This window comes from Terrapene carolina, unplaced genomic scaffold, assembly GCF_002925995.2.
Source record: "Terrapene carolina triunguis isolate 2854851 unplaced genomic scaffold, T_m_triunguis-2.0 Scaffold198, whole genome shotgun sequence".
Lineage (NCBI taxonomy): Eukaryota > Metazoa > Chordata > Testudines > Emydidae > Terrapene > Terrapene triunguis.
In genome coordinates, this window is record NW_020664549.1 from 627691 (window position 1) to 654030 (window position 26340).

At 43.1% G+C, this 26340-nt stretch overlaps 1 protein-coding gene across 3 annotated transcripts in view; it reads right to left on the bottom strand.

The window, feature by feature from the left end:
• Positions 1-2690: 2690 nt before the first annotated feature.
• The window catches only part of LOC113407100 (SLIT-ROBO Rho GTPase-activating protein 2-like), a 202654-nt gene continuing 179004 nt past the window's right edge, over positions 2691-26340 (bottom strand). For 2 of the 3 annotated variants that reach the window (XM_026655147.1, XM_026655146.1), the window contains exons 17-22: positions 23828-24052; positions 19298-19377; positions 13641-13821; positions 12019-12165; positions 8071-8398; positions 2691-4741 (exon numbers count right to left, since the gene is read on the bottom strand). In XM_026655147.1, the coding sequence (XP_026510932.1) occupies positions 4358-4741; positions 8071-8398; positions 12019-12165; positions 13641-13821; positions 19298-19377; positions 23828-24052 (1345 nt within the window). In that variant the 3' untranslated portion in view covers positions 2691-4357. The remainder of the gene's footprint in view (positions 4742-8070; positions 8399-12018; positions 12166-13640; positions 13822-19297; positions 19378-23827; positions 24053-26340) is intronic. The other variant, XM_026655148.1, reaches the window with a different exon arrangement.

The window sequence follows — 26340 nt, forward strand, 5'->3', positions numbered from 1 at the left end:
AGACGTAGGAAGCATTCAGCACAGAATGAGCTTTAACTCCTAACATTTAAGAATTGTTTCCTTTTGTGAAGTCCTCTCTCTCTTGCTGGTTCACTAAAGACACCCATGAGTTACCTGTCTCCTGATAACTAATGCTACATACATGGGATGTCCAGCCAATGCCAGATGATTTCACAGAAAGGTTTTTAAAAAAAGAACCAAAACATTATGTTACAACTAGTTTCTGTTCTGAATGCTCCCCGCAGCCTGTTTCTGGGTTTTTATTTTCATTTTAGCTTCACAGTTTTCCTAGCTGGTGGCATATGGCCCAAGGAGGACATATTTGTGTTTTGGAACAAGTCCCTATGGTGTCAGGGCTCGATCCTACTAAGTGCTGAGTCCATAAGACCCCAATCCAACAAATCAACAAGCACATTCTCAACTTCAGAGAGACTATTCACATGCTTAAAGTTAAGCACATGCTTACTGGTTTGCTGGACTGGGGCCAGAGTACTCAGCATTTGCGGAGATCTATTGAACAAATTGTTTAAATAGATATTTACCCATCCCCAGGTACTTTATTAGAGCATTATACCCACCTGGGGAAATAATCTACCTTAAAAAAGCCGCAATAGGTGTTTCATTAATTGACAGAGCCAGTTCAGTCTATCAGGTAGACACATGTATACAGAATTTGTGATGTGCTTGCTATAGGGAAGCATACTTCTGCCGAAAAATTCAAGAGAGCGCTCTCACACACACACAACCCTAGGTCTCAAAGCCCATTCCATGTTCAATTAAGTGTTGAAGTTCTGACCAACACACAAAAGAAACAGAGTGAAGCCTAAAACTCCACCTTTAAGCCATCCCTTTGTCCAATACTGCAGAGCTCTCCCTGATGTGGGGAATGTATCTTAGTGATAAATTTACCCGATACCGAGGTACAACAAGATGGGGAGGCTCAAGGGATAGAATTTCCTGCCCTGAACTCTCAAGTGCTATGATTTTCTGAGTTTGTCAGAACTTTGTAATCTGAACACAGAAATGTGCAAGAACACTCTTACATTAAAAACGAACAAATGAGGTATTCTTTACAGGAAGCCCAAAGACTCTCTCCTTTTAAAGAGGCATCAAAATATATTCAGGAGAATTCTTGCACTGTCACAGTGTACTGTAATTATCTAATGGTTTTCTTTGCAATCAAACATCCAGTACAGATAAAGTGAACATTTTTTGGTCATGTCATTGTTTTGACACACACTAATTTTAGAGCTCATATTACCACAGAGAGGCAGAAATTTAGCAATCATTAAAGCACATTGCCTAACACCCAACTGGGGATGGGAAACATATAAAGGTTGGTGCTGCAGAAACTATTGACTGATCACCTAAAACTGTATTTTATTTTCAAACGTTTTGCTTTGGATTATTCTAATCCATCATTTGATAAGTGACAGACTTATGTTCTTACAGAGTATTGCCAAGCAGACATACATTATTCCAGTTATCAACGCTTCTTTTCTTTAAAGAGATATACCATTAATCTGACACACACGTAACTGCATCTCTCTGGAAGATCTAATATTTCTTCTGACTATGAGGTAACATATAAACCTCTCCATCCGCCACACTGTGTCCTGTTTCTCCACGCCATGTTGGTCTCTTCAGTAGGATGCCCAGTGGGCACAGTCTTTTCCAGTTTTCCCTCTCCCAACAAATGGTAGTAACGCTTTGTAGCAAACTATCCTCCTGCCCCATAGAGTTCACAGCATGAAGCGGACTAGCCACAAGTGGTTTTTCTGTGTGTTTCGTGCTGGTTTGATAGGCCCAGACAACATGGAAGAGAAAAGATGCCCTTCAAACTGCCACGTTGCTAGGTGTATGTTTTCAGTGCAAGTCACAGTGCACACCGAAATTCCAGTTGATTTGCACAGGATATTGTTTATCATTGTAAGTTCTTATTCCTCTTGTCAGTAGGATCTTCCCAGTGTTGTGGTCACTAGAGATAGGCATAGTAATTCCATACACAGACAATGGCTGTTATAGTATGGTATAGTAAAAAACCTTATTTCCACTCATTTTGTGAGCTTTGAAGACATGAGATCTTGTCCTAAGATGCCTTGTATGGCTGGATGTCGTCCCTTGGTAACGTGAATGCAAAGCATAAAATAAACAAACAAAAAAATAAGGCATTGCAAAGAATGAAAGTGAATTTACAAAGAGATCCTGTTCTGTTCATTTCCTGTGTAGTGAGTGACATGCATTCCCTTTGGCCAGTCATGATCCCCCAAAAATAAAATATTTACCACAAAACTTTGCCTGAGTGAAAAATAAATCATTAGTTGCTTTTTAAAATTATTAGTTTCCAAAAAGAGACTGAGATTCCTTGGTGCTAGGAGTCCATCTGAACCTGAGAGCAACCGAGCTGGTCACACAGTTGGGTTTCATTCCCTTTGATATGGACAGGTTAAGATCTGACAGAAGTAACACACACAGTGCAGTGTTTCCAAAAGATAAGGGCTATTAGATGTTAACTAAGAAAATAAACAATTAAAATGGTCCCAACAAATCTTTTTCAGGGGTTTCTTTCTCCTGTAGTCCATGAACTTCTCATGTCTCCATAATTTAGGACACAGAGAAAATCAGTCCTTTTTACACAAGCATTAATACAAAAAAATCTTCTCTTTCAAAGAGATTGAAAAACTGTCTATCCAAGTAACCTCCTTTAAAAGGAATTAGAAGTGGATGTTTAAGGCCAACTTGTTCTTAGAGATGCAACATACCTTGTTTTTATTACAATGCTAGTTAAACATCACAACCTGCATTAAACCACGAAGTTAAGGTGTGATTCAGGCCCACAAATATCAAAGGACACGACTAGAGTTGGGAGAGTCACCTTCCTTATGTTGTTCTTTCTTGAGTAACTACAACGAGAACATAAATGGTAGGACTATTCAGACTCCAGCAATATTTGGGCATGATGGGCAAGGTAAGGATGGAAAGTCAGTTGCAAGATCCCTTGTCTAGTGGGGCTGTGAGACTCATTATCTTAACATAGCATGTGCCTTTTTTTCCCCCTTCATTAAATATATGGCAGCATTCTGGAAAATATATTGCCATGAAAGCACAGAAAAGTCCATACAGCCTGCTAGTAGCTGAAGCAGTCAGTCTGTCACACACATATATACTAAGAAGTCACTAATTTGTCAGCAGAATCCCTTGGAGGCATGATGATTTATCATAGAAATATGTATTTAAGCAATTTAGGAGCTGGACACTGTAGTGCCAATCACCCATAGAGCATGCTGCCACCACTCTCCTTACGCTGGGGTCCTCCACAATAGTTCATAGTGCTGAGAGCCATAGAACAAAGTCTTTACGAATCAAAAACAGGGCCAAGCTGCAAAGAGTTTCAGAATCAAGCTTTAGGGATGTTCAGAAGTGGGGTTTCGGTTTGAGCCCATCTCAACTTATGATCACGTTAGGAAATGCCACTCCTGAGAGAGCACAGCAGCTGGTTTTCAGAAGGTAACTCGTTTTTACATTCCACCTTCCAAGTTCCCACTGAACAGCACACACTGCATTATTGTCTAATGCCCTGAAAGTTTCATTTTAAAAGAACAAAGCTGCTTTTAAATCTGGGAGCACCAAAACAATTGCACGGTGGCCATGCTCAGCAATTCTATTTTTTTCCCTCCTAAAACTCAGAAATAGATTTGCTTTATTTAAATCTGCACCAACACACAACACGGAACTCATGTTCCAGAGCTGAGTATTTGTCATGACAAGTTTCAATCAAGGGGAGCTTGACATGGCTAAGAGCTAAGACTGCTGAAAGAGAGAGGATGTAATGGAAATCGAGACAGACCCTTAACAGCAGTGGCACCAGCAGGAAATGTAATAATGCACAAGAATCAGGCATGTCCAAGCTCCACATAACTAGTGGTACCAAAACATGCAGTAGACTAAAATCTATTGGATTGTTTCCCTGTGGCAAATGAATATATATAAGTCATTACACCAGTATCCAAAACATGGCACCACTGAGTACTTCTCTCAGTGGCCAAACACGAACAAGGCATCAACTATAAACTGAGAACCAATTCATCAGTCCTTTGTGTTGGCCTCACCACTTTCACAGTGACCTGATGTTCGATTTTCTGTCTGTATTTCATAAGCAAGGTATGCTGATGTGGTGTGCATGTGGCGAGGCTTAACTACCCATGTCTTCACTCCCAGGGAGTGCTCCTGGCAGTAACGACTTACAAACTAACCTTCAGCAGAAGTCCGAAACTAGTTAAATAGGAATTTTCACGTGTCTTTAATATAGTCCCCTCATTTGAAACAACAAAATTATATCCACAGTGGGGCTTCTAGTTCAGACAGTACAGGACTTGTCAGTAGGCTGTTGAGATGCGGAAGAAGCAACACCAGGGCTTGTGGCATTTGTTTTGGGGAAAACTGCAGGCTTCGGCCTTGTTGCTGGAGGTTTAACCTGGGCAGCCATTTTGACTGACTTCACTGGCCTGAAGGCGCATGGGATGTCACCAGCAGTGCTGGCGCTCCGCTGGAATGCTGGTTCGGAGTCCTTAAGAATCTGGGTATGCAGAGGGCTGGAAGGTTCTGAGGTGGGTGCCACAACAGGGGAGGTTTTCAAAGGCTCCAGGGTGTCGAGGACAACATCTGGTGTGTGCTTTACGCTGCTTTGCCTTTCCAACTCCCGCAGTTCATTCAGAGCAGTGTTCATGGTAGCTTCAATGTCCTGCAAAGATTTAAAAAAAAGACAAATGATCACAGGGGCCAGATACACGTAAACAAGCACACAGTTCTGTAAGAGTCAACTGCAGAGAGAGTTCATTTTTCTTCAGTTCCAGGGGTCAGCAAATCATCGTCTGCTAAGGGTTAATAGGACCTTAATTACCATAAAGCAAAACCAGTGTTAGACTGTACATGCTAGGGCTATTGACTGTATTTAGCTGCACATATAGAAATCACGTAGTGATATAACATTAACCAGCAGTAGGGAACAAACTAATCAAGACTTTTTTTTAAAGGCTAGTTTTATGCTTTGTTATTCCTGAATTCTCTTATGTTTTCACCAGGACATCAAAGACACAAATAAAATCCCTCCTGGGCTGAACTACAGAGAAAAAAACCTGCAGTTTCAATTGATATGGATCTATTCTTGTCTTTCTTTTTTTGATAAACAGAAGGATAATCCTCCAAATGGTACTGTGGAGAGTAACTCCTTGAAAAGGATGAAATCATGCTGTTCACTGCTTCCTACATCCTTTAAGGGTGATAGCATCCTAGGATGCTGGAGTTTGCATGGGTTACCTATCCATCTCATTGGATCTGCACATATGCAAGGGCTGGTATCCCCCATGAAGACATCACACTGGACCTGTAAATCATATTGAGCTTTTAAAATCCATAAAAGATATTGGACACATGTAAAAAACAAGTTGTCAGCATTTCCCTTCCAGCTTACAGAATACTCTAGGTATTAATCAGGAGGCATAGAGAACTTCATGAGACCAATAATAAATGTTAAGTCAGTGGGTTTTAGTCTCAGCTATATTGAGACCTACACGTTTGCTAAGACCTAAGCTATGGGTTGAGTCTACTGTCCATGAACAGAATTCATATGAGAGTGGAATGGTTTAGCTTTTCCATGACTCAGTTTAGCTACAACTTTTTAGCTTCCTTGGAAGCTTTGTTAGGTGCAGGGGGAGGTAGATCAGTCAAGGAGTGGTAGAGGGAACCAGAGACGGTGGCTTGACACCTCCAACCATATAGCAAGACCAAACAGGTTTTAAGAAACACACAACTATGAAAGATATGTAAAAATGTAAGATGATTATTAGTGTCTGAACTGACATATGACATGGCACAAAAGGGAGCACTCACTTAATGCAGCTAATTTTTTAAAACTTTTGTTTCCACTAGTGAATTATAAATGACTGGACTTTATATTCGGGCAAGAAGAGACTGAAGAGAAAAACTAAGTGAGAGTTTAATTGAAAGACAAAGATTGATTTGTGTCAACCAAACCTCAAGAAAAAAATGTCAAGACAATGAGACCTGTACATTACCTTCTCACAGAACAGAGCAGGCTAAAGATACTACAAGAGCAAAATATAGCCCCTCCTTCCCCCTCAACAAAAAAACAAACAAACCCAACAACAACAGAGGATGTAACAGATATTCACTTGGATTCTGGGCAAAAGGCCCATGTTTACATTACAATAACCCAATATCAAGTATAAAATATCTACCACCACTGATTTGCCTGTAAAAAGGTGTTTTATTCATTGTCACCTACCCACTCCTTTTGGGGTTCTTTTGAAATCATGTCACTTTTGGTTCCAGAAGACTGTAGAAACTGGCCTTCTTGCATATCTCAGAGCTGACTTTGTAATCTGAGAGCCAAGTGTTCCTTAGCTTTAGATAGATCCACCACACATTGAAAACAGCTGGCAAGGGCAAGCATGCATGTGTAGATATATCGACAGTTTGGAATGGGGGGCAAGGGCAGATCCTCCAGTGATTAGGAGGAAGTCAGCTAGAGCCTGTAATACCTACCCATTTATATCTGCATTGGTAGCTCTCACCCTCAATCTAGGCTTTACTTCAAGCATCTGGGTGTTTTAGATCTGTTTTGTGACATGTTCTGGCACTGGTCAGTTCTGGACAGTGCAAGCTGAGACTTCATTGTGAATTTCTGATTGTTTTTTCTATTGACATAGGTCATTACTGTAATGGTCCATGGTCCCAAAGAAGCAAGAGATGGAGAGATTTTGTGCATAGAGATGAGGATTTTATGAGAAGTGCTCATGTCAAAAGCTAAGAGAGAGGAAGATTCAAAATAGTAAGGGTTTTAAAGATGAACTAATAACAAAGCCCCTTTTCCTTGTATGCTGACTTGGTCTAAAATGTAGAACACCATCTCTGCAGGGTTAAGGAACAGCTGTGTACATACTGGTTAGACACCCGACCACATTCCTTAAACACCTGTCTAAAGAAATCAAAACGTCAAGACTATTTTCTTTGAAGGTGGCTTTTCACCACACATTGAGACCTACAAGTACAAAATACAGCACTATGAAAATAGAAGAATGGGGCAAGTCTGCTTTTATTTTGATTATACTACTGCATATACCTCCAACATCTAACTACAGTCAAACAAACTTGCTCAACTGGTGAAAGGGTTTAAAATTGACACTTAATACCCTGCTTTTTTCATGCCCTGGAATTTGGATTATTTAATATTTTGCTGACAGCTTTGGAATCAGAGTATAATTTTTGGTGATGGACACACCCGAACCTTTGAAACTGTAGAATATAAATAATAAATGTGCAGAAGTTTCTACTTAGTAAAGGATTCATCCATTTATCTTTACTCACGTGAGCAGTCTCACTGACTTACCCGATGTACGTTTACAGGATTAGATTCTAGCCACGTAGAGGGTTAATATTTTATTAATCCAACACAAAGGATGCAAGTTGTAAAACTAAGCCACAATTTGAATTCGAAACATTTGATTGTAACAAGCAGCCAAAGAGACAAGTATGATCACAAATCCTTGCTTCCTTGCCCCACCAATTATAAATAAATATACCAATAAATAGCCTACAACCCATGTCTGCATACTGCAGAGACAGTAAGAAAAGCTACAACACAAACAGATGATGGGTCAAAAACCCAGAAAGCCAAACTCTGAATTGTGCATATCTGCGACCTCCCCACTTCTTTGTATTGCCCACGCAAGCCCAGTGCATCTGTTGTGCAGTAACCGCTATGAGAAATTTAGGGAAATAACTAGGTGGGTGGATACACACATTGCTTATGCAGAGGAGTGAGTGACAAGCACAGGGAATTCAGCATCTGTCTATGAACCCGCGAAGTGCTTACAAGTGCCAAGGATTGGAACACACAATCCTCTTCCCAAGCCTGAAGGATAGAGGCACCACACTAAGGAGCGGTTTACTCAGGATGAGTTGGGTAAGGTTTAAAATCATGACACACTTTCCTTACAAATACAAAAGGGACACTTCACTGAACCCTTTATGCCAAGCAATCCCCTTTACCTGCGCAATGACCTCAGGATCCATGGGCCGATGGTTATTGAAACTCTTTGACCTGCCTGCAGTCACAGTTTTACGGATCTGTGGGCTGTCTATCCTGTTCTTCAGAGATGAGTGCCGGCTGATAGAATTGAGGCTGCCGTGGCCGCTGATGGAGCATTTATCTGGTACCTCCTTGAGGAGACTCTGGCTCATAATGGGCTGAGATGAGGGTCTAGAGCTAGCTGTGGCTCCTGGGGAGGCTGGTTCTACCAGTGAACTAGCCAGTCCGTGGCTGTCGCTTTGACGGAACGCTCTTCTGATGCTGCCTGACTCTGGTCTCTTTCTTTGCCTTCCAACACAGAAGCAAAACAAGTCAGTACAAGCAGGTGTCGGGGATGGGCCATACCTGAATATAGATGTCCTGAGACAACACAGAGGACAACAGAAAGAGATCTAAAGGTGGCCTGGTTGTCACTATCACTCTCACAAATCACTATCACAACACTTGTCATTAAAACAAAAGACTGAATGGAGAATATATTTAACATGGTGTGACCCATGGTCAGAAAGGGTTAAGCATCCTGCAGATAAATGACCCAAATTCAACCCTTACGGACATTTTGGTAGATAATGTTTGTGTGTGTTTACATATATATTGTTAGATGTTAACAATGTAATCAAACAGTCCCAATCTATGCTGTATTCTGTTAATTCAGAGTCCGAAAGGATCTCTTAATATTTAAATGAACTGTAAACATAGTGATTCATCTCTCTTTAAAATGTACAGCAAATCACCTGCGAATGGTGGAAAAACAGGCAACTGCCTTATGTTAATCCGTGTAGCTAATTACCCATGATGATCAGGAAACAGGTCTACTTCAAAGTCTCCATGATTGCCTATTGTTCACCTAAGGACTCCGACCTGTCAAGAGAAGGCCTGGAACTGTATAAAAACCCCTTGAGTCCTGATCCTTTTTATCTCAGATCTGCTTGATGCTTCATGCAGGGGAAGTTTAAATCCTAAGACTGAGATCTCCAGACCTGTCTGGATCATCCTGAATATGATCATTGAACTATAACCTATGGACTATATCTGAAAGAACTCTTTGCAATTACAAAACTTACCATCCCTACTATGAATCTCATCTCAGAAACTGTACTCATGTCTGTATGTATACTGACTTTTTAACCAATACACTCTCTCTCTCCTTTTAAAATAAATTTTAGTTTAGTTAATAAGGATTGGCTGTAAGTGTATATTTGGGTAAGATCTGGAATATTCATTAACCTGGGAGGTAACGCGTCTGATCCTTTGGGATTGGTAGAACTTTTGTATATGATGAATAAGATTTTCAGTAATCCTCACCATATTTGCCTTGGGTGTCTGGGTGGAGGGCTAAGACTGGGTTACTTTAAGGGGACTGTGTTCTGGCTTCTGGGTAACCAGTGAGGTATTATAGAAGCTGTTTTGTGCTGGTCTGGTAAATCTAAGTATTAGAATATCCATCAGCTTGGGGGATGGTCTGCCCCATCCTTTGCAGTTCACCCTAACTGAAGTGACCCCAGCATGGCTCCTGGTCACACATGGTTATGAAACAAAGATTTTGCACTTTTAACTAAAATAATTCTGTGTTGTCAGCTCGTTTGGCTGCCTGCTTTCATGATATTAGACCAGCAGAGCTTCTATTTTTGGCTGAGGGGCCGGGGAGAAAGTCTAATCAAACTCTGGGGCCAGAGGCAAGAAGATATTTACAGCTCTACAGGTATGGCTGGTGACCTGCAGTGTGGCTAAGCTAATAGTCATTTCCTGTTTACAGTAAATGTATCTTCTCTATACTGAACAAGACCATGGTGGCTTAATTATAGTGTGCTATAAGTGTATAGGGTGCTGTGAAATAGTTGTTTTTACCAGTTAACCTATCTCCATCCAGTAGCATGCAGTCTGAAAGCATGACTCCAAGCAAATGACGTATGATCATCGTAGCAGGAATGTGTCAAGCAATAGAGGAACCCACTGAATCCTTTAAAGAGGATTAATTTATATATAGCACAGGCCCTGTGAATAACTGCTAGAAAGTTCTCGTTCCAGCTGGATTTTGGCATCAGAAAAATAATTCAGTGGGCGGCACAACTGCTACAGTGAAACCATCTGATCTATTTTGTCCAGCTCTGCACAGATCAGAATATTCATTTCTAAAGAAAACACAACATGAGTATTATGCTCCTAATTATCACACCTTCCCTGGTAAAAGGAAAACATGAACTAAGCCTAACCAAGCCCTAGGAGCTCTCCCCTTTGGTGCAGTGTCCATAACAGATGGTGAGCCTCCAGAACGGATCTGATCATTATACAAATCCTTCCATAACTGGTAGAGTTCTGTGCTTTAATGGCTCATAGAACATATAAAAATGCCAGACCCTAAGGTGGTGCACAGTGATATAGTGTCAATGATATCAACAGAGCTGGATTAACTCACATTAGTTGAGGATCTGGCCCATTATTTAATACAAACAGTGGGCAACTTAAAATTATTATTTTCTATCTTTGCCCTAGAGTCCCTGTTAGGCTAATTAAAGGTTGATATTTTCATTCAGTTCTAGAATGTTACAATTATCAATACTAGTAGCTTTAAGGCACAGATTTATTGCAGAGAAAGACATTTCGGTAACACAGCATGCTGTTTTATAATAACAGGAGAATCTGAAAGATCTGGGGGGAGAACCCTGCCTTAAAAATAAATATAAAAACTGAGACACATTTCATCTCATTCCAGTTTCATTTTTCAGATTTTCGTCAACTCGGCCTTAGGCTACTCTAACAATTTTTCATTGAACAGACAAAATTGGAAGTGAGGACAGTTATTTCAGTAGCACTGTACATACATTGTAACTTCCTTTGGGTAAAAAGCGTGAGAAAGGAGAGATCATTATGGATGGCATTGAGGCAGTTGAAAAGAGGATCTATCTTTCATTAGTGCTTCATAGCACCCAAAACTGTGCTAAATGTCTTACAAGATACATTTATAAAAAAAAAAAAAAAAAAAAAAAAACCCCGGTCCAAAAAAAAAAAAAATAAAAATGTAAAGAGGCGGCACCAAAGGGTAAGAACAAACAATGGGGTTGGAATAGGAGAAAAGGGGTTACAAAAAAAGTCATGTGATGACGACTATGATCTTCTGGGTAGTATGGGACCATCTTCCTATGTGATAGTACAGTGCCTCATACCATGGAGAACAGATCCTGTCTGGAGCCTTTATGGTTTAACATTTCCCTTCTTGACTCCTTTTCCTGTTTACACAGTATTGGAAGTGCCCCTAATTCTTCACCACTCCTTCTATTCGAAGGCATGGGTTCGTAGGTCTTGAAGCTCTAATCCTTTTCTCTCTTCAAACTTCTCTTGACAGAATCTTTCCATTGTATCCTCAGTCTTCCATGTCCTTCCCCACCCATGCTTCCTTTGCTGGTCATTCTTCTCCTATCATCATCTCATGTGCGCTCTCCAGCCTGTCTATCATTAAGAGTCCCAAATTAATCTTTTCCCTAATTTCCGCCATGGGCTCTCTGTCTACCCTCCGCATGCCTACCGATTTTCTCAGTGTATTATTTTCTACTACCTTCATGCTCTAGAGAAACAAATAATTAACAGCAATGCAAGAATATCATCTTTGTGGCTCTGCTTCATACACAATAGTTGTTTAAATGTTAGTGTATGTACTATTGGATTTCAGATTTTCATCTTTAGGGCAGGGGATGATGTGGAACTGAAGTGGGGGAAATAGGTGACAGTGGGCCAGGCTGGAGAAAGAAGGAGCTAGAGAGTGAGTGGTGGGGTACGGATAGGTATAGGGAGGAGGAAACAGAGAGGAAGTGGTACCACTTATTCCTACGCCTCTCACAAGAGAGAAATGTCCCACAACGCTCAGCACCAAGATTTCTGTACCAAGTAGAAAAACGCAAGATTGCTCTTACTTGTTGATGTTTGCAAGATAAATATCAGCGACGTGACCCCCACTTGGACAATTGGCACCGGCTCTGGCTGTCACTTTTTCTTCTGGTGGCTCAGAATTGATTTCTATTTCGGACTTGGGGCTGGATCTTTCAGAGGAACCATCCTCACTAAGGAGGAGGAGGAGGAGGAGGGGAAGGAAAGCACAAACAAAAACACAATCTTAAGTTTTCAGAAGATTCTATTGTGCCCCCTCTGCCCCCTTTTTGTCATCACTACATTGTGAGGGACAAGTTTTGTTCCAAATTATGAAGTCAATTTTTGTGCCTATCTTTGAGAGCCCAGCTGTGCACTGGGATTCCTCAGGTGGGCAAATATTACTTTTAGAGGACCAAGATGCTGAACCTACTAGCTCAGCGCAGGTGGAACCCAGCACATACATTAAGCCCCAGTGACTTCAATGGCATTGCTCCTGCAGGGAAAAGCTTGTGAGATCAGGACTACGTAATCCCAATACAGTGCAGGCCTGGGCATCACAATGTAGATCACGGAGTTTGAAAAAATTTTCTTGCTCAAATAAGATTTAACTGTACCCAAATCTTCCAGGCATTCAGCAACCCACCCCTGGATCACTGTAGCGGTAACGTACATTAGCCAATGATTTTAGTTTATTATTATCCATTTATTGTGTGATGTTATGATTAATCAACGTGTTATATTACATATATTCATTGTATGTTAGAGTTAATTTGTAGGATTATAAAAGTATAAGATTGATCAGTTTTTAGAGGAACCAAGTATACCAAGTATTAGACATAAGTAAGACAAGCTGAAACGCAAGAACCTGTAGGCTGAGGCCTGCAAGACTTTAGCTTAGCTATTTTAGGCCTTGGAGACAAGTAATGATGACATAAGTGACCAGAAAATAACACAATGCACTAAGATTATGCGAAAAGAGGTACCAAGTGGTAATATTGTGCAAAATTACCCAGAAGATGAATATTAGATGATAAAAATACTGTAAAGGCATATCTGTCTCCAACATGCGTCTTAACCACAGGATACAGGTTGTGCGTCAATGCTAATGAGAATAAAGGGAACTTACACAGCCTATAGAAAATTGGGGTCCCTTAAGTATCCATGGGACACAGACCAATGAGAGAAAAAGAGGGTTGACACTTATGGACATGCGCAGAATGTAGGTATTGACAAAATCACATTATAAAAAGGGGATGCCCAGAACGGGAAAATTGAGCTCCCTATGGGAGTCTCTAGGAGGAACCATCCCTCTACTGATGATCAAGCCATGAGAGACCCATCAGACCCTAACACTGTTGTTAAAGATGTGAGTATAACTATATTTGTAACTTGTGCATAGGTCTATATAGAATTTCTATATGCTTGAGTAATCATACCTTTAATTGTAACTTTAACACCACTTGTAAAATAGACTAAACCTTGTACTTGTGAATGTCTGTGTGGTCACTACCCTTGGTCTTTATGTGTTCCTAGAGACTAACTCTAAAACAAGTAGCAGAGATGACTTTCACTCTGTTAAGCTTGAAACTAGCCACCAGAGCTGAACCCACGACGGTGTAATACCACATTACAGAATTCATGATAAATAAAATAAAAGGCTACATACGTGTCTTGAACAACAATGTACTGATGAGGGATAAGACCGTCGACGCCATTGTGCCGTCCCTCCCACCAATCATCTGAGGCCCGCTGATACAGGAGGAGAGAAGCCCCTTTTTTAAAGGACAGCTCTCGTGCAGTTCGGCCAATGTAGTCAAACTTTGCTATTGCTTCTATCGGCTCACACTCTAGGAGAGAGAAAGGAAAAGACTATTTAATGAACACTCAGTGTTGGACAAGGATTCACGAGTTTAAATCCCTACCTTAAATCTTTCAGCGATGGATATCAGCTACAGAGCAACAATTATGGGACATGACCATGTCATCTGGGATAAAGCATCACCTCACAACAACGGAGAAGGGGGGGCACAAGCATTCAGATTTTGGCATCCATCTTTTTAAGGCTACATCTATTGTGGTGTGTAGACGACAGACCCCACCCGCCTCCCCAGCATGGATATAAATAGCACTGTAGATGGGGAGGCACTGCTTAAGCTAGTAGAGCAGACACAGCAGAATCTCAGCGTACGTATCCTACATGGCTCTCTGCATGCACAAGCAGTGCCTTCCCCATCTACACTGCTATGCTTAATCAGTGTACTGTCCCTGCTCCCTCCCCGCTCCCAGAGCCTTTCCGGGCTGTCTCCCCGTGCCAGAGCCTTTCCTCGTGGCAGTGAAAGGCTCCTGCAGCAGAGAGCAGATGGGGCCTTTCCCGGCTGCCTCCTGCCAGAGCCTTTCACTGTGGTATGTAGCTACATGTACACTACATACAACCGCCAGAGTGGACAGTGCCAACCAGTCAGGGGTTCTTGGATTGAGCTTTTCACGTCAACATTTTCTACCCTGAAATCTCTCACTGCAGCAAAGAAAAACATGACAAGAAAAACCCACAACTGAACTCTAAGATCACCAAAACCAAGAAGCTCTCAGGGACAAAAGCAATCTAGAGTTAATTTCCTCAAAGGCAGCTCAATAAACCTTCTGTGCTGGCAAGCAGGAGTTTTCATTAGCATTTAGGGAAGGAAAGACTTCTGGATTCAAGCTGCTTCAGAAGTAAGGACTCTACTCAGAAGAATATTTCTGCTGCCTTATGGGGCTTGCAGGGACCAGAAGACTACAGATCCTGGCACTGTGGGAGGCTGATCTGTTCAGAGCAATAGCTGGCCTGTCATGGAAGCTAATAAAAATATTCAACGCCTGCATGGCTGCATGTTATGATGAGCTCACGAAAAGGCACTCCACTCCAGAGCGCCACACACCACTGGATTCATCGCGCACATTGTTTATCAAGCACAATCCAAGGGCCCTCGGAGCTGTACAATACTTGGAACAAGACAGCTCCTGCTTGGGGAGCTTACAATCTAAAATAGACAGTCTCATAACACACAGTGACCAGATACCAACCTGTGGCACTCGTACTATGGAGGGGAGGACAGGATAGGTGTCTAGACAGTCAGATGGATCCAACTCAAAATGCCTGGATCATTTTAAGATTTACAGTTCTGTCCTTGGCAAATTCTCTTTTGCAGCCAGGATACAAATTACAGCTCTAGGCTGGAATCGGGTAATGGAGTGAGCTTGGCTGCCTACTTCCTAATTATCTACAACTTACAAGCATCTTTCAAGGAGCTGGGGGCCAGCTGCCTCTTGATGGCAGTTTTGGCTTCTTTTTAAAGCAGCACACTTCAGGGATCACAGAGCTCTTTTCCTGATCCTTCCAGAGCAACAGACCCTGCTCCTGGTGCAAGCCAAGGAAAGACATGCCGTTATTTTGTCTTTAGCCTGCCATTAGGATTAGGGGAGGCTTCTTCATGGCTGCCTTTGGCAGTGCAGTGGCCAGCCAGAGATGACCAAAAACAAACATCAAGAAGTAAGCCCTTTAAGTTATTCCTCGGGGAAAGCATGTGCACAGGAATTAGACCATCTAGGGCTTCCCTGAGCAGGATCAGCAGTGGCCTGGACATGATTCTCAGAGCAGCATAAATCCTGCAGGGTGAACAGGGGCTGTAGTACCATTGTCTGATCAAACAGCAGAACAAAATTATTACCCACCCTAGAATTGAGATTAGTGTCTGTGGCTGCAAAGCATGGACAGACCGAGAGGGCTAAGACCAAGCAGGCACGACATTTGCTGGATTTAGCCTTCAATAATGGATTTTCCTAATACAAAACCAGACAGCAGCACTTCTACTAACTTATACATTTCAGATGTGTCTACGGACAGCCACAAAGGATTCCAGTCATCCGCCCCCACCAGCCTGCAAGGTGTTTGCATCGGTGAAAAATAGCTCACTTGTTTTCAGCTTGGAAATCTTTTTTTTTTTTTCCAGTCCAGATTCCCTTGAGCATGTGGTTATCTGCTTCTGGCCCCCTCCTTTCCTTTTGCTTATTTGGTTCTTGGAACCAGTTCATTCATACCATTTAAAAAGTTAATGTTCATTTTTTTTACATTTAATTACAAGTGAAGGAACTAGATTTTTTTGGGGGTGAGGGGGTAAATTTCATCTTTGTTTCATTAACAATTGTTTATTATTCCAAATGTGCAGTGCACTCGGGTTTCTTACATTTCCGATTTGCCTTTTAGGACTCTGGATTTTAGCCAGACAAGTGATTTTAGACTCAAATTTCCAGTACTGCTACCCTATTGGGCTCAGGCTCCAAGGAAAGAGCTGGGAATAAAGACCAAAAGACTAAGCCAAACACAGCTACCACTCTTTGGCCTGGTCCACACTACCCCCCCACTTCAGACTAAGGTACGCAAATTCAGCTACGTTAATAACGTAGCTGAATTCGAAGTACCTTAGTCCGAACTTACCGCGGGTCCAGACGCGGCAGGAAGGCTCCCCCGTCGATGCCGCGTACTCCTCTCGCCGAGCTGGAGTACCAGCGTCGACGGCGGGCACTTCCGGGATTGATTTATCGCGTCTAAACCAGACGCGATAAATCGATCCCAGAACATCGATTGCCTGCCGCCGGACCCTCCGGTAAGTGTAGACGTACCCCTAGTCTCAAAATCAGTGCTGGAGAGCAGCAGTTTACCGTCTCTCCACCAATTCATGACTTAGTGAACATGGAAATGCACTTGCACCCTCACCGTATCAATGGCCTGCCTGTGCCAGTCCCAGCCACCAAGTGTCTGATCACTCTTACGTCGCAATGAATGTTAACAGAATGGCAGCTCCAGAAACCACAGCCTTGTTCTTAGACGCTGATTCCCTCCAACTCCCTGCCCCAGGATCCTGCTCCTAACCCTAGAGATCAGTGGTGAAGTATTTTCCAGGCTCGCATGTTTGTCACTAGGCAGCTGCTAAACAGACCAGGCCCCCATGGGTACGAGTAGCACGCGGAAGCCAGCTAGGTGGTTGTGCGTTAGAGTGGCTAGTTGAATGAGTGAGGGATAAACTTCTCTCCTCACATCCAGAAACTGACTCAACCACCAACCGAAGCGGGAAAGGACTTAGTTTGCAAACCCAGCCTATGCTACTGAGCATGCCTCGGATGACAGCCTCACTTGGTCTGGATTGCTTCCTCAGCACCACTCCCAGAGCTGAGAGAGGAGCTGAGCTCCTTCATCCAAATCAAGTGGCTCTTCAATCTCTTCTCTCGGAGACTGAGAGGCAAATTCAGAGAAGGTCTGAGTCCCTCTAACTTCCGCTTGGCTCCTCTCAGGAGTTAGCCCTGAAGGCACCATTTTGTGCAAAGCAGAGTAGGCCCATGTGGGTGGCTAAAAAAGAGATCCTGCTCTGCCAGCACCCCTCACCTGGTGCATCTCTGGCCACCCTCCACCTGCTGGCCTGCCAAGACACCTCTCAAGAGTCTATCTTGGGGATCTAACTCACCTCCCTGCTGCTACCAAAAAGCACCTTCATTTCCCTCCCAGCTAACAAAAACCTCCTGACCCCTCAGCAGTGACAAAGGCACAGTTCTCCTCCCTTCCCCATTCCAGGTGCCAAACTCTCCCTCCATACAGGTTGTGGGAAGCTGTTCCAAGCCAACACTGATCTCACCTTGCATGACGCTCCTCAAGGCCAAGCCCCAGTGGCTTTGGGATGGAGCCCAGCTCTAGCCCACAACGCATCTCTAATCACCTTGCTCTTTTGCTACACAAACAGTTCAACAATAGCATTCAAAAACCAGCCAAGAACATCCACCTATCAGTGTGTCCGCAAACAAAATTATAGTCCTGATTAAACAGGCATCAGAGTCTGCCTTTGAGTGATGTCATTCCTTATTGGGAATGTAAGTAAATAACAGAGGGAAAGGCTTTCCCAAGCTTTCCAAAGGGACTGTGACTTTCAGAGGAACAAGATGTTTAAAGGGCACATGAGAGGCACATCATTTTACACCCATATTCTCTAATACCCCTGACAACCTTGATTAAAAGTCTCTTCTGACTGTGTTTTTCCTGTTGAAGAACTAGTTTTCCTCCTTGATTCCCACATTTCTAACCGAGATGGCAGACAACACGGCTCATCAGTCTTTACTTCCTTGTTAGTGCGCCAGCAACATTAAGTCAACATGAATGTGTCCAAGCTATAGGATAGGTTAACCGGTTAACCACGGGTGCAGAGACAGCAGGGGGAGCATAGGAGAACAAGCCAATGCTACTGAGTAGGTTGCTAAAGAACAATTCAAGAAGACATGCAATCAAATTGAAAAAAGTCACATTTTCATCTGAAGATGGTGCAGCTCCTGTAGTCACAGGCACTTCTCTAGGACAATTACAACCGGCAGACATTATAACACAATGCATTTCTGTTTCTATTTGGTCAGTTTGCTTTGGGCATTGATCACCACTCTGAGTCAGTTTTGCTGCTTTGGACTGGCAGTTACACTTTGTTATGCACTGGTACTGACAACATACCTGCCCCCTGCACTGCTCTGCAAGGAGCTCATGTGCATGGTTTTCCCTAACCCCTAAAAGAGGGCATTTTAGCCAATAGCGGTGAGAGATTGGAATCAATGAGTTTGGGGTTGTACTGTCTCTTCATCCCTGGACTCTGCACAAGGCTGGGGAGCATCAGGAGATGGCTGGAAAGGTCACGCAGAGGCTACTTAGTGGGACGAGGCTCAAATCCCCTCATAGTTACTGAGGCCAAGAGAAGGGCAGTGGAGGAGATCCCCAACAGAAACCAAGAATCAGCAGGGATTCCCTGTCCCTGAGACTGACTCGCAGGGAGAAGGTAGGAGGGGTTTTTGCTTGTTTGTTTTAAATAAAGCAATTGGAACTTACCAACATGCGGCTGCCCGCCAAGGCCACTGAAAGGGAAGAAGCTTGGCAGAGAGCACATGGAGAGGGGAGTGAGAGAGCAGGCAGGGACAGGTTGACTGTTTGGCTTTCTGCTTAGCTCATGCTCCCCAGCTCAAAGACCCGTTTAAACAACAGGAGAACCGAAAAGCCTGTGCAGAGCATTACAGAAGACAGGAGTCTGTCTATGCTTGCCACTCTGAGAAGGCACCTTTGGAAAACAGGATTTTTTAAGACTAGTTTTGAAAGATTCCTGATGACAGTGTGCCTTCCAATTTTTTGGTGGATGTTGCCAACAGCTTTTCTGATTCAATTCCCCCAACAGATTATCGGCACTTTAAATTTAAACTTAAGACCGCATCCCCGTTCCCAACAAAAAACCCCAAACCCCTGGACAGCTAAAATGCGTCACGTACCATCGTCACTGGTATGATGCTCGGCTGCTATATCCTGAACTGAATCTTCTGCTGAGGCTGTTTCTCCATGAGGACTTTCACTGCAGTGGGAGGAAACACATTCAATGCATTACACTAGAAGAAAGTCAGTTTACTACACCTCTACCCCGATATAACGCGACCCGATAGAACACGAATTCGGATATAACGCGGTAAAGCAATGCTCCGGGGGGGCGGGGCTGTGCACTCCGGTGGAGCAAAGCAAGTTCGATGTAACGCGGTATCACCTATAACACGGTAAGATTTTTTGGCTTCCGAGGACAGCGTTATATCGAAGTAGAGATGTATCTACAAAAACAGTCACACTTAATAGAGTATTTAAGCTCTAAAATAGGCTTTCAAGGGAGGTTGTAGAATCCCCATCACTGGAGATTTTTAAGAACAGGTTGAACCTGTTCTTAAAAACCATTTTTCAAGGATAACCTAGGTGTATTTGGTCCTGCCTCAGTGCAGGGGGCTGGACTTGATGACTTTGTAAGGTCCCTTCCAGACTTACATTTCTGTGTCTATGAATACTAGGAGCTTTACACAGTGGTACCAAACCTGGATTCCATTGTGCCGGGCACTCTTTAGAAGTGGACGTATTTACATGCATTGAAAACTATACTGTTGAAAATCAAGCTGTCTCTACTTCCATGAGCACCTGGAGTAGCTTTTTCAGTTTATGTCTATCAGGGAAACCTGAGTTTAGATCTCATCACTTGGCCCTCAGAAGATTTTAGATGTTACAGATGGAAAAGGCATAATAAAAGTCTAGTTCATCTCCTCTGCCAGTCGAGGATTATTCTCTACATGATATTATCCATTGCTCTCATTAGTTAGAATCATGGAATCATGGAATATCAGAGTTGGAAGGGACCTCAGGAGGTCATCTAGTCCAACTCCCTGCTCAAAGCAGGACCAATCCCCAGACAGATTTTTGCCCCAGATCCCTAAATGGCCCCCTCAAGGATTGAACTCACAACCCTGGGTTTAGCAGGCCAATGCTCAAACCACTGAGCTATTAGTTACCCAAGTTACGGAATGTCATTTGCCCTAGAGGAGATTATTCCACAATTTAATAGGATGCTTCAGATTTTTTCTTCTGATCAGTTTAAAATGTTCTTGTCTTAATTCACCAAATGACTGACTCCCAAATCAGATTAACTGGCATAAGTCTATTTACAGATGCCTAAGCACCACTGTCTATTATATGAAATGAGACAGAGCTTGTCGAAGATCACACATGTAAGAAGTGGAAAACAAAGGGGAGAGGAGAGAGAAAGGGGAGAGAATTCAGGCCCTCTCCCAAATCACCCTGCAGAGCTGAACTGCCAGTTAGCAATGACTGGTTTCAGAGTAGCAGCCGTGTTAATCTGTATCCGCAAAAAGAACAGGAGTACCTGTGGCACCTTAGAGACTAACACATTTATTAGAGCATAAGCTTGCGTGGGCTACAGCCCACTTCTTCGGATGCACAGAGTGAACTGTAGCCCACGAAAGCTTATGCTCTAATAGATTTGTTAGTCTCTAAGGTGCCACAAGTACTCCTGTTCTTTTAGCAATGACTGTTCGTCTTTCTTTGCTCAGTTAGTATACCGCTAACAATTCCGCATGAGGAGCACTCTCCCCTCCCCTATACAGGAATATATTGTTAAAGGGAAAACCTGTTTGCTCTAGGTTTACGGCCTCCATGCACCAGACTGAGCGGACCTTAAATCGTCTCAAAAGCAGTTTTTACATCTCTTCAGAGGATCATAACTGGATCAGTCTTTTTGGCCCTGAAAAGGTTTGAGTAAGAGTTCACGGACGCCTCATACTCTCCCTTTAAGAATCTGTTAGCGAGATCTATCTCCCCCTATTTAAAAAAGAAAAAGAGGAGCCTAAACAATCCCAGTATCTCATTACACTTAATACATATAACAATCACTCTGCTTCCTAGCCCTCTTCAAAGACCATACCTCAGGAGGCACTAGTTAACTTTCCCATCCTTTACTAGGCAGGATAAACACACTGCAAAGTTTAATGAAAGAATCTAAAGCCAACAGAAAGCCCCAGGAGGGCTATAGTATTACAAGCTAAAGTTTCACCCAGATTGTGAAGTAATGTAGCATACAAACAGCTCTAATGATCTAAACACTGTGAAAAGAGAAGCAGGATCACATTCCTTCCCTCCTCCCCATAGAACACTTCCAACCAAAAAAAACCCCCTGCCCCTGCTGTAAAGAGATCCTTTCTCTCTAAGGATCACACGGGCGCTTGGATGCTGTAAGGAGGAGTGCTAGGCTGCTGGAGTTCTACACGAATACTGAGGGAGTGTTGGCAATCTATATTGCCAGAGGAATGCAAGTCAAGTTGAGCATCTTTATAAACTGTTCTCCTCATCAATTCTAATGTTCACATAAGATTCCTTGACTCTGACCACCCCCCCATTACCACTGTATATTCTCATGTGGGGTCAATCTGCTCAGACAGACATGGGATAGGTTTTTTTAAAGGTGCCCATATCAAGAGCCTAAATCTCAACTGCAAACTGTACATTGTGTCCCGCCCTCTCTGCTCCCAGCACAAGTCATTTCAATCCTCCCCAGCAGCTGCTGACTGAAAGTGACGGCCGCACAGCGAGAGCATGGAAAGGAATGTGCACAGCGCACATCAAGGATGGCTCCTAGCCACGGGGGGCCTCTGCACTGGAGCATCATCGTTTGTACATTACTAGGTGAGGACAAGAGAAGGCAGCTGAGGTTGAGGCTGGGGAAGAGGCAGTGTTCAGGTGCAAACGCACTCATCTCCCTTTGTCTGATGAACCAGCTCAGCCAGGAGGGGAGCCACTTTGCCACGTGCAAGCTCTGCAGCAGAAAGCCCTGTGGGCAATGACTAACAGCCACTTAATACCACGGCTACCACGAGGCTTGAATGGTAACCAGATGCTTCTCCCTGATTAATTTCTTCAAACATTTTAAATCACACTGAACTCCACCCCTCCCTGGCTTCTCCTGTAAGTAGGAAACGGGGGGTAAGGGGGAGGGGGGAGTATGAAGATAGAAGAAAAATAGAGACAAGCAAAGTAAATTGAGATAAGTGATGGGAACCTGAAGAACATTTTAATTTTTTTTTTTATAAAGGTAGATGAGACACTGCCTTCCCACCCCCAAAATATAGTGACGGTCAGTATAGGAGGACATGATTTTGCATGGTCACTTTCTCAGCTGTGGATCCAATGGCATGTCTGAAGCCAGGCACCCTCATGTTTTCCAAAGCAAGTTCTAAGTGAAAAGAGCACTTGGGAGCCAGACACTAGAGTAACAAGTTACAAAACCCCAGAGATCCCCTTCACCATGTACTGTATTTGCCTAAGTATTAGTAATTTGGGGTAGGGATTTTCCCCTACACGTCCCTGTCAAGTTCCATGTACACTTTAACACAATAAACAGCATATACAATACATTAAGTGTAATAATAATCACGAGCTAAACATTTAACTTTTTAATTCCTTATGACAGCTCCCATCCGCCTAGGGGAAACCTCACACCATGAAAATACAGGTCTCTGAAAAGATTTAAAAGTCAGCCCATACAGCTCAGCCAGCCAGTAAAATCAATGGAAGCCATGAAGAGTAAATCAATCAAAGTGCCATTGCAATAACCCTTTGTTAAAAACTTCTAACAGTTTGTAAAAAAACAGTCTCTCCTCATCTCATATCTAGTGGTCGGACGGTTGATGAGTTAGCCTATCCTGTAATACGGTAAGAAAAAAAGTCAACAAGCTCTGCCAAAAGAGTGACTTTCTTGTGTTGATATTAAAAAAAGAAGGAAGTCATTTGCCTTCCTGGGGCAAGGGCAGTGAGACAGTTAAACATTCTTCCTTTCAGCGGGAGATGGGCGAGATCAATTCAACCACTAGGAAAGCAAACACCTCCCTTCCCCCTCCCTCCACAACCTTCCACCCCAGTTGACAGGAGCCGCTCTGGCTCAATTGTTTCCAGATGCTGCCTTCTGACAGAATGCGTGGCCAGGCCTCCTGGGGTTTTGGTTGGATGGAAATGGTGATTTTGTATTTCACCCCTGATCAGTACTGTCCTTTACAGCTTTCTAGGTTCAGCTGCAATCAACCCTGTACCTCAAGGAATGTCACCTAGAACAGGCAGAAAAATGAGAAAAGTAACAACGTGAGGGACGAACACAGTTAACATACTATCTATCTGTTTGGCTTCCTCCAGGAGATTATGGTCATCACAGCTACAGGACTAACTGTGGTCATTTATTCTCCTTCAATAGAATGAAGCACAGGTTTGACATTTGGGTCACTGGCTATTTCCTACAGGGCCTATTTCATGTAAGTCGCTGGCTCCCTGGCTTCCGCAACCTGTTTTTAACTCCTTTAAATTCTGGGACTGGTGTTGGAGGCTGGAATTTGACACAATGCAGTGTGCATGACTACAACACACAATTAGTTAATGAGCACATTAAGTGCTGGCCCCCTTCCTCTGCTCCCTAATGGCTCCTACTGTACCAGTAATCCTCAGTGTTTCCACCCCTGCTGTAGATTGGGCCTTCCAGTTCTCTCGGTCCTGGGAAGATGTTCTCATGTTGGATGATGATGGTTTTGATCAGCTCATTGACATGAGCCTGGCAGGAGACCTGATCGTGGCCTTCAGGCACAGACATCAGCGTGGGCCCGAAGCAGATGGCCAAGTTGTAGGGATCCATCATGTTCTCTTCACTGAACTGAGATAAACTGCAAGAGATCGGGAGAAGAGGATTAATACGAGCCAACAATACCGACACCTCCTGCTAGGGAGCCAACATCTAAATCGAGAGGTCTAGCTTTGGGTGCTCTGCTCTTTAAGCCCCTTCTGCTGGGAACGGAACGTTTTGGGTCAATAAAGGAAAAATAAGAGTGACTGGAATTTACTGAGGAAGGAGGAACTCCTCTAGATGCACCTCCCAGGATGACTGCCTGATCTGACACGGCTTGCATGAAAACAGATTCCTAGTGGAGATCTGTACCGAAAAACAGAAAACTTTGCTGCTTGCTGACATGCTGATTTCTTTACTCAATCGCTAAGGCATTTTTCCATTTCCCTAACATCCTCCTCAATCAGCACATGCAGCATTGGTAAAGAAAGAAAATGTCAGACTGTTCCTCTTTTCAATAGCTTTATTCTTCATGCAGATTGAATTTCATTGCCAGGGATTTATTTACATGCGGTCGACTCTCTGCACCCTGCTCCGATAGCAGCTGCTGCAGTAACACCTTACATCCAGTCAAGAGGCCAAGGCAGGCCTGACTGAGTCACTGCTACTCCACACATCACAGCCTGCAGCACCGAACACAGCAAGGGAGCTGGCAACCAAGGAGCCCTTCTGCTTCTTTCCATTTGCACCCTCCTCGAAACAGTTCTTGCCAAGCACAAAGGGTCCCAATAGCACAAGAATAAGCCAACGCTCACTATGGAAGCAGCCACTAGGACTTTTAGTATTAGCTACAGGGACGTATTGAAACCCTTTGAAGTTGAAAAGCAAGGCCAGTTGGAGCTAAAAACCTCCAAGGGATTGTAGAGGTTTGGGGACTGTGTTGCTTTGAAAGGCTTTGGGGAGCTGACTTCACAAGCAGAAGCATATCCTGCTTTATGACTGCTGTTTATAATCTCACTGCGGCCCTGCATCCAGTTCCAGAGCAAAACCTGAGCTCCTCTGCCCAACTCTGTGCTTGGTAGCGAGAGTTAGGTAGTGTATTTTCCAAACCAAACCCTTTCCCAAAGACCAAGATGTTTCTTGTTAGCAGCTTTTCCTGGAGCAGATCTGTAGGATTTACCAAGTGCAGCCGGAACACTGAGTCTCTGCACAGCAACACTTCTTTAATCTGAATAAATTTTAACCCCAAATCTGTAATTTAAGCCTGTCAAGGCACCAGTTAATGGTTAAGCACCAAACAGAGAGCTAAATTCTAGAACAACCCCCTTGAAAGACCCTGTTTTCCAGTTCACTTCTTAAAATAATTAAAAGCTATTAAGGCTGGAAGGAAACATCCACTTCAATGACTCCAGAAGTGACATCTGTGGAATGAGAATCCCAAGGCATCGAAGAATTTCACAGCACTATTGTGGAAAGTTTCTCTTCTTGCACTGCAGAGTATCTCTTTCCTATACAAGAGCTTGGGAGGAGGAAAATCTTGTGAATGTTTTTTGGTTTTCCACAGTGCAATAACAATTTCTGCAATACACCTCTACCTCGATATAATGCTGTCCTCAGGAGCCAAAAAAAAATCTTACCGCGTTATAGGTGAAACTGCATTATATCGAACTTGCTTTGATCCGCCGGAGTGCGCAGCCCCGCCACCCCCGGAGCACTGCTTTACTGCGTTATATCAGAATTCATGTTATATCAGGTTGCGTTATATCTGGGCAGAGATGTATATATCGGATCGGATTCAACAAATGCCCTGAACCATTTTAATAAGGGTTTTTAAACTTGCTACCAAGTTCTACATAGGAGACTGGGCATCTCTCAGGAGCAGCTGATGTATTAGCGCCTCAAACACAGGTAACAGGACTCAAGTCTCTGAATTATTTAATGTCGATTGCCACATGAGCAGTAAAACCAAAATATTAATCTTATTTTAATAACCTGCTTACATCAAGAAGAAGCCTGAAGTGCTTTGCAAATTTACATATGCAGGAATCACTTCACCCCCCTCATAGAAATGCAGCCACCTCTGAGGTTGAACACATGAGCACAACATATCAGCACAACTGCTCTGAGAAATCTTATTTCCCAAGCTGTTTATAAGAGTGCACAGCATGTAGGACAGAAAGAAAAACCATCTCAATGAAAATACATAGTTAGCTATGATATTTAGATAGGATGCAAAGTGGGCAAACATTCCACTAAGCTTATCTCAAGTGAAATGGGCTCCGTAATTATCACAAGTGGAGACAGTCCTTACCATCAATCTGGGGCAGCAGTTCAATACTTAGCAGGAAGAGTGTAATCTACTGAAACAGCAGTTCCATCTCCTGCTGC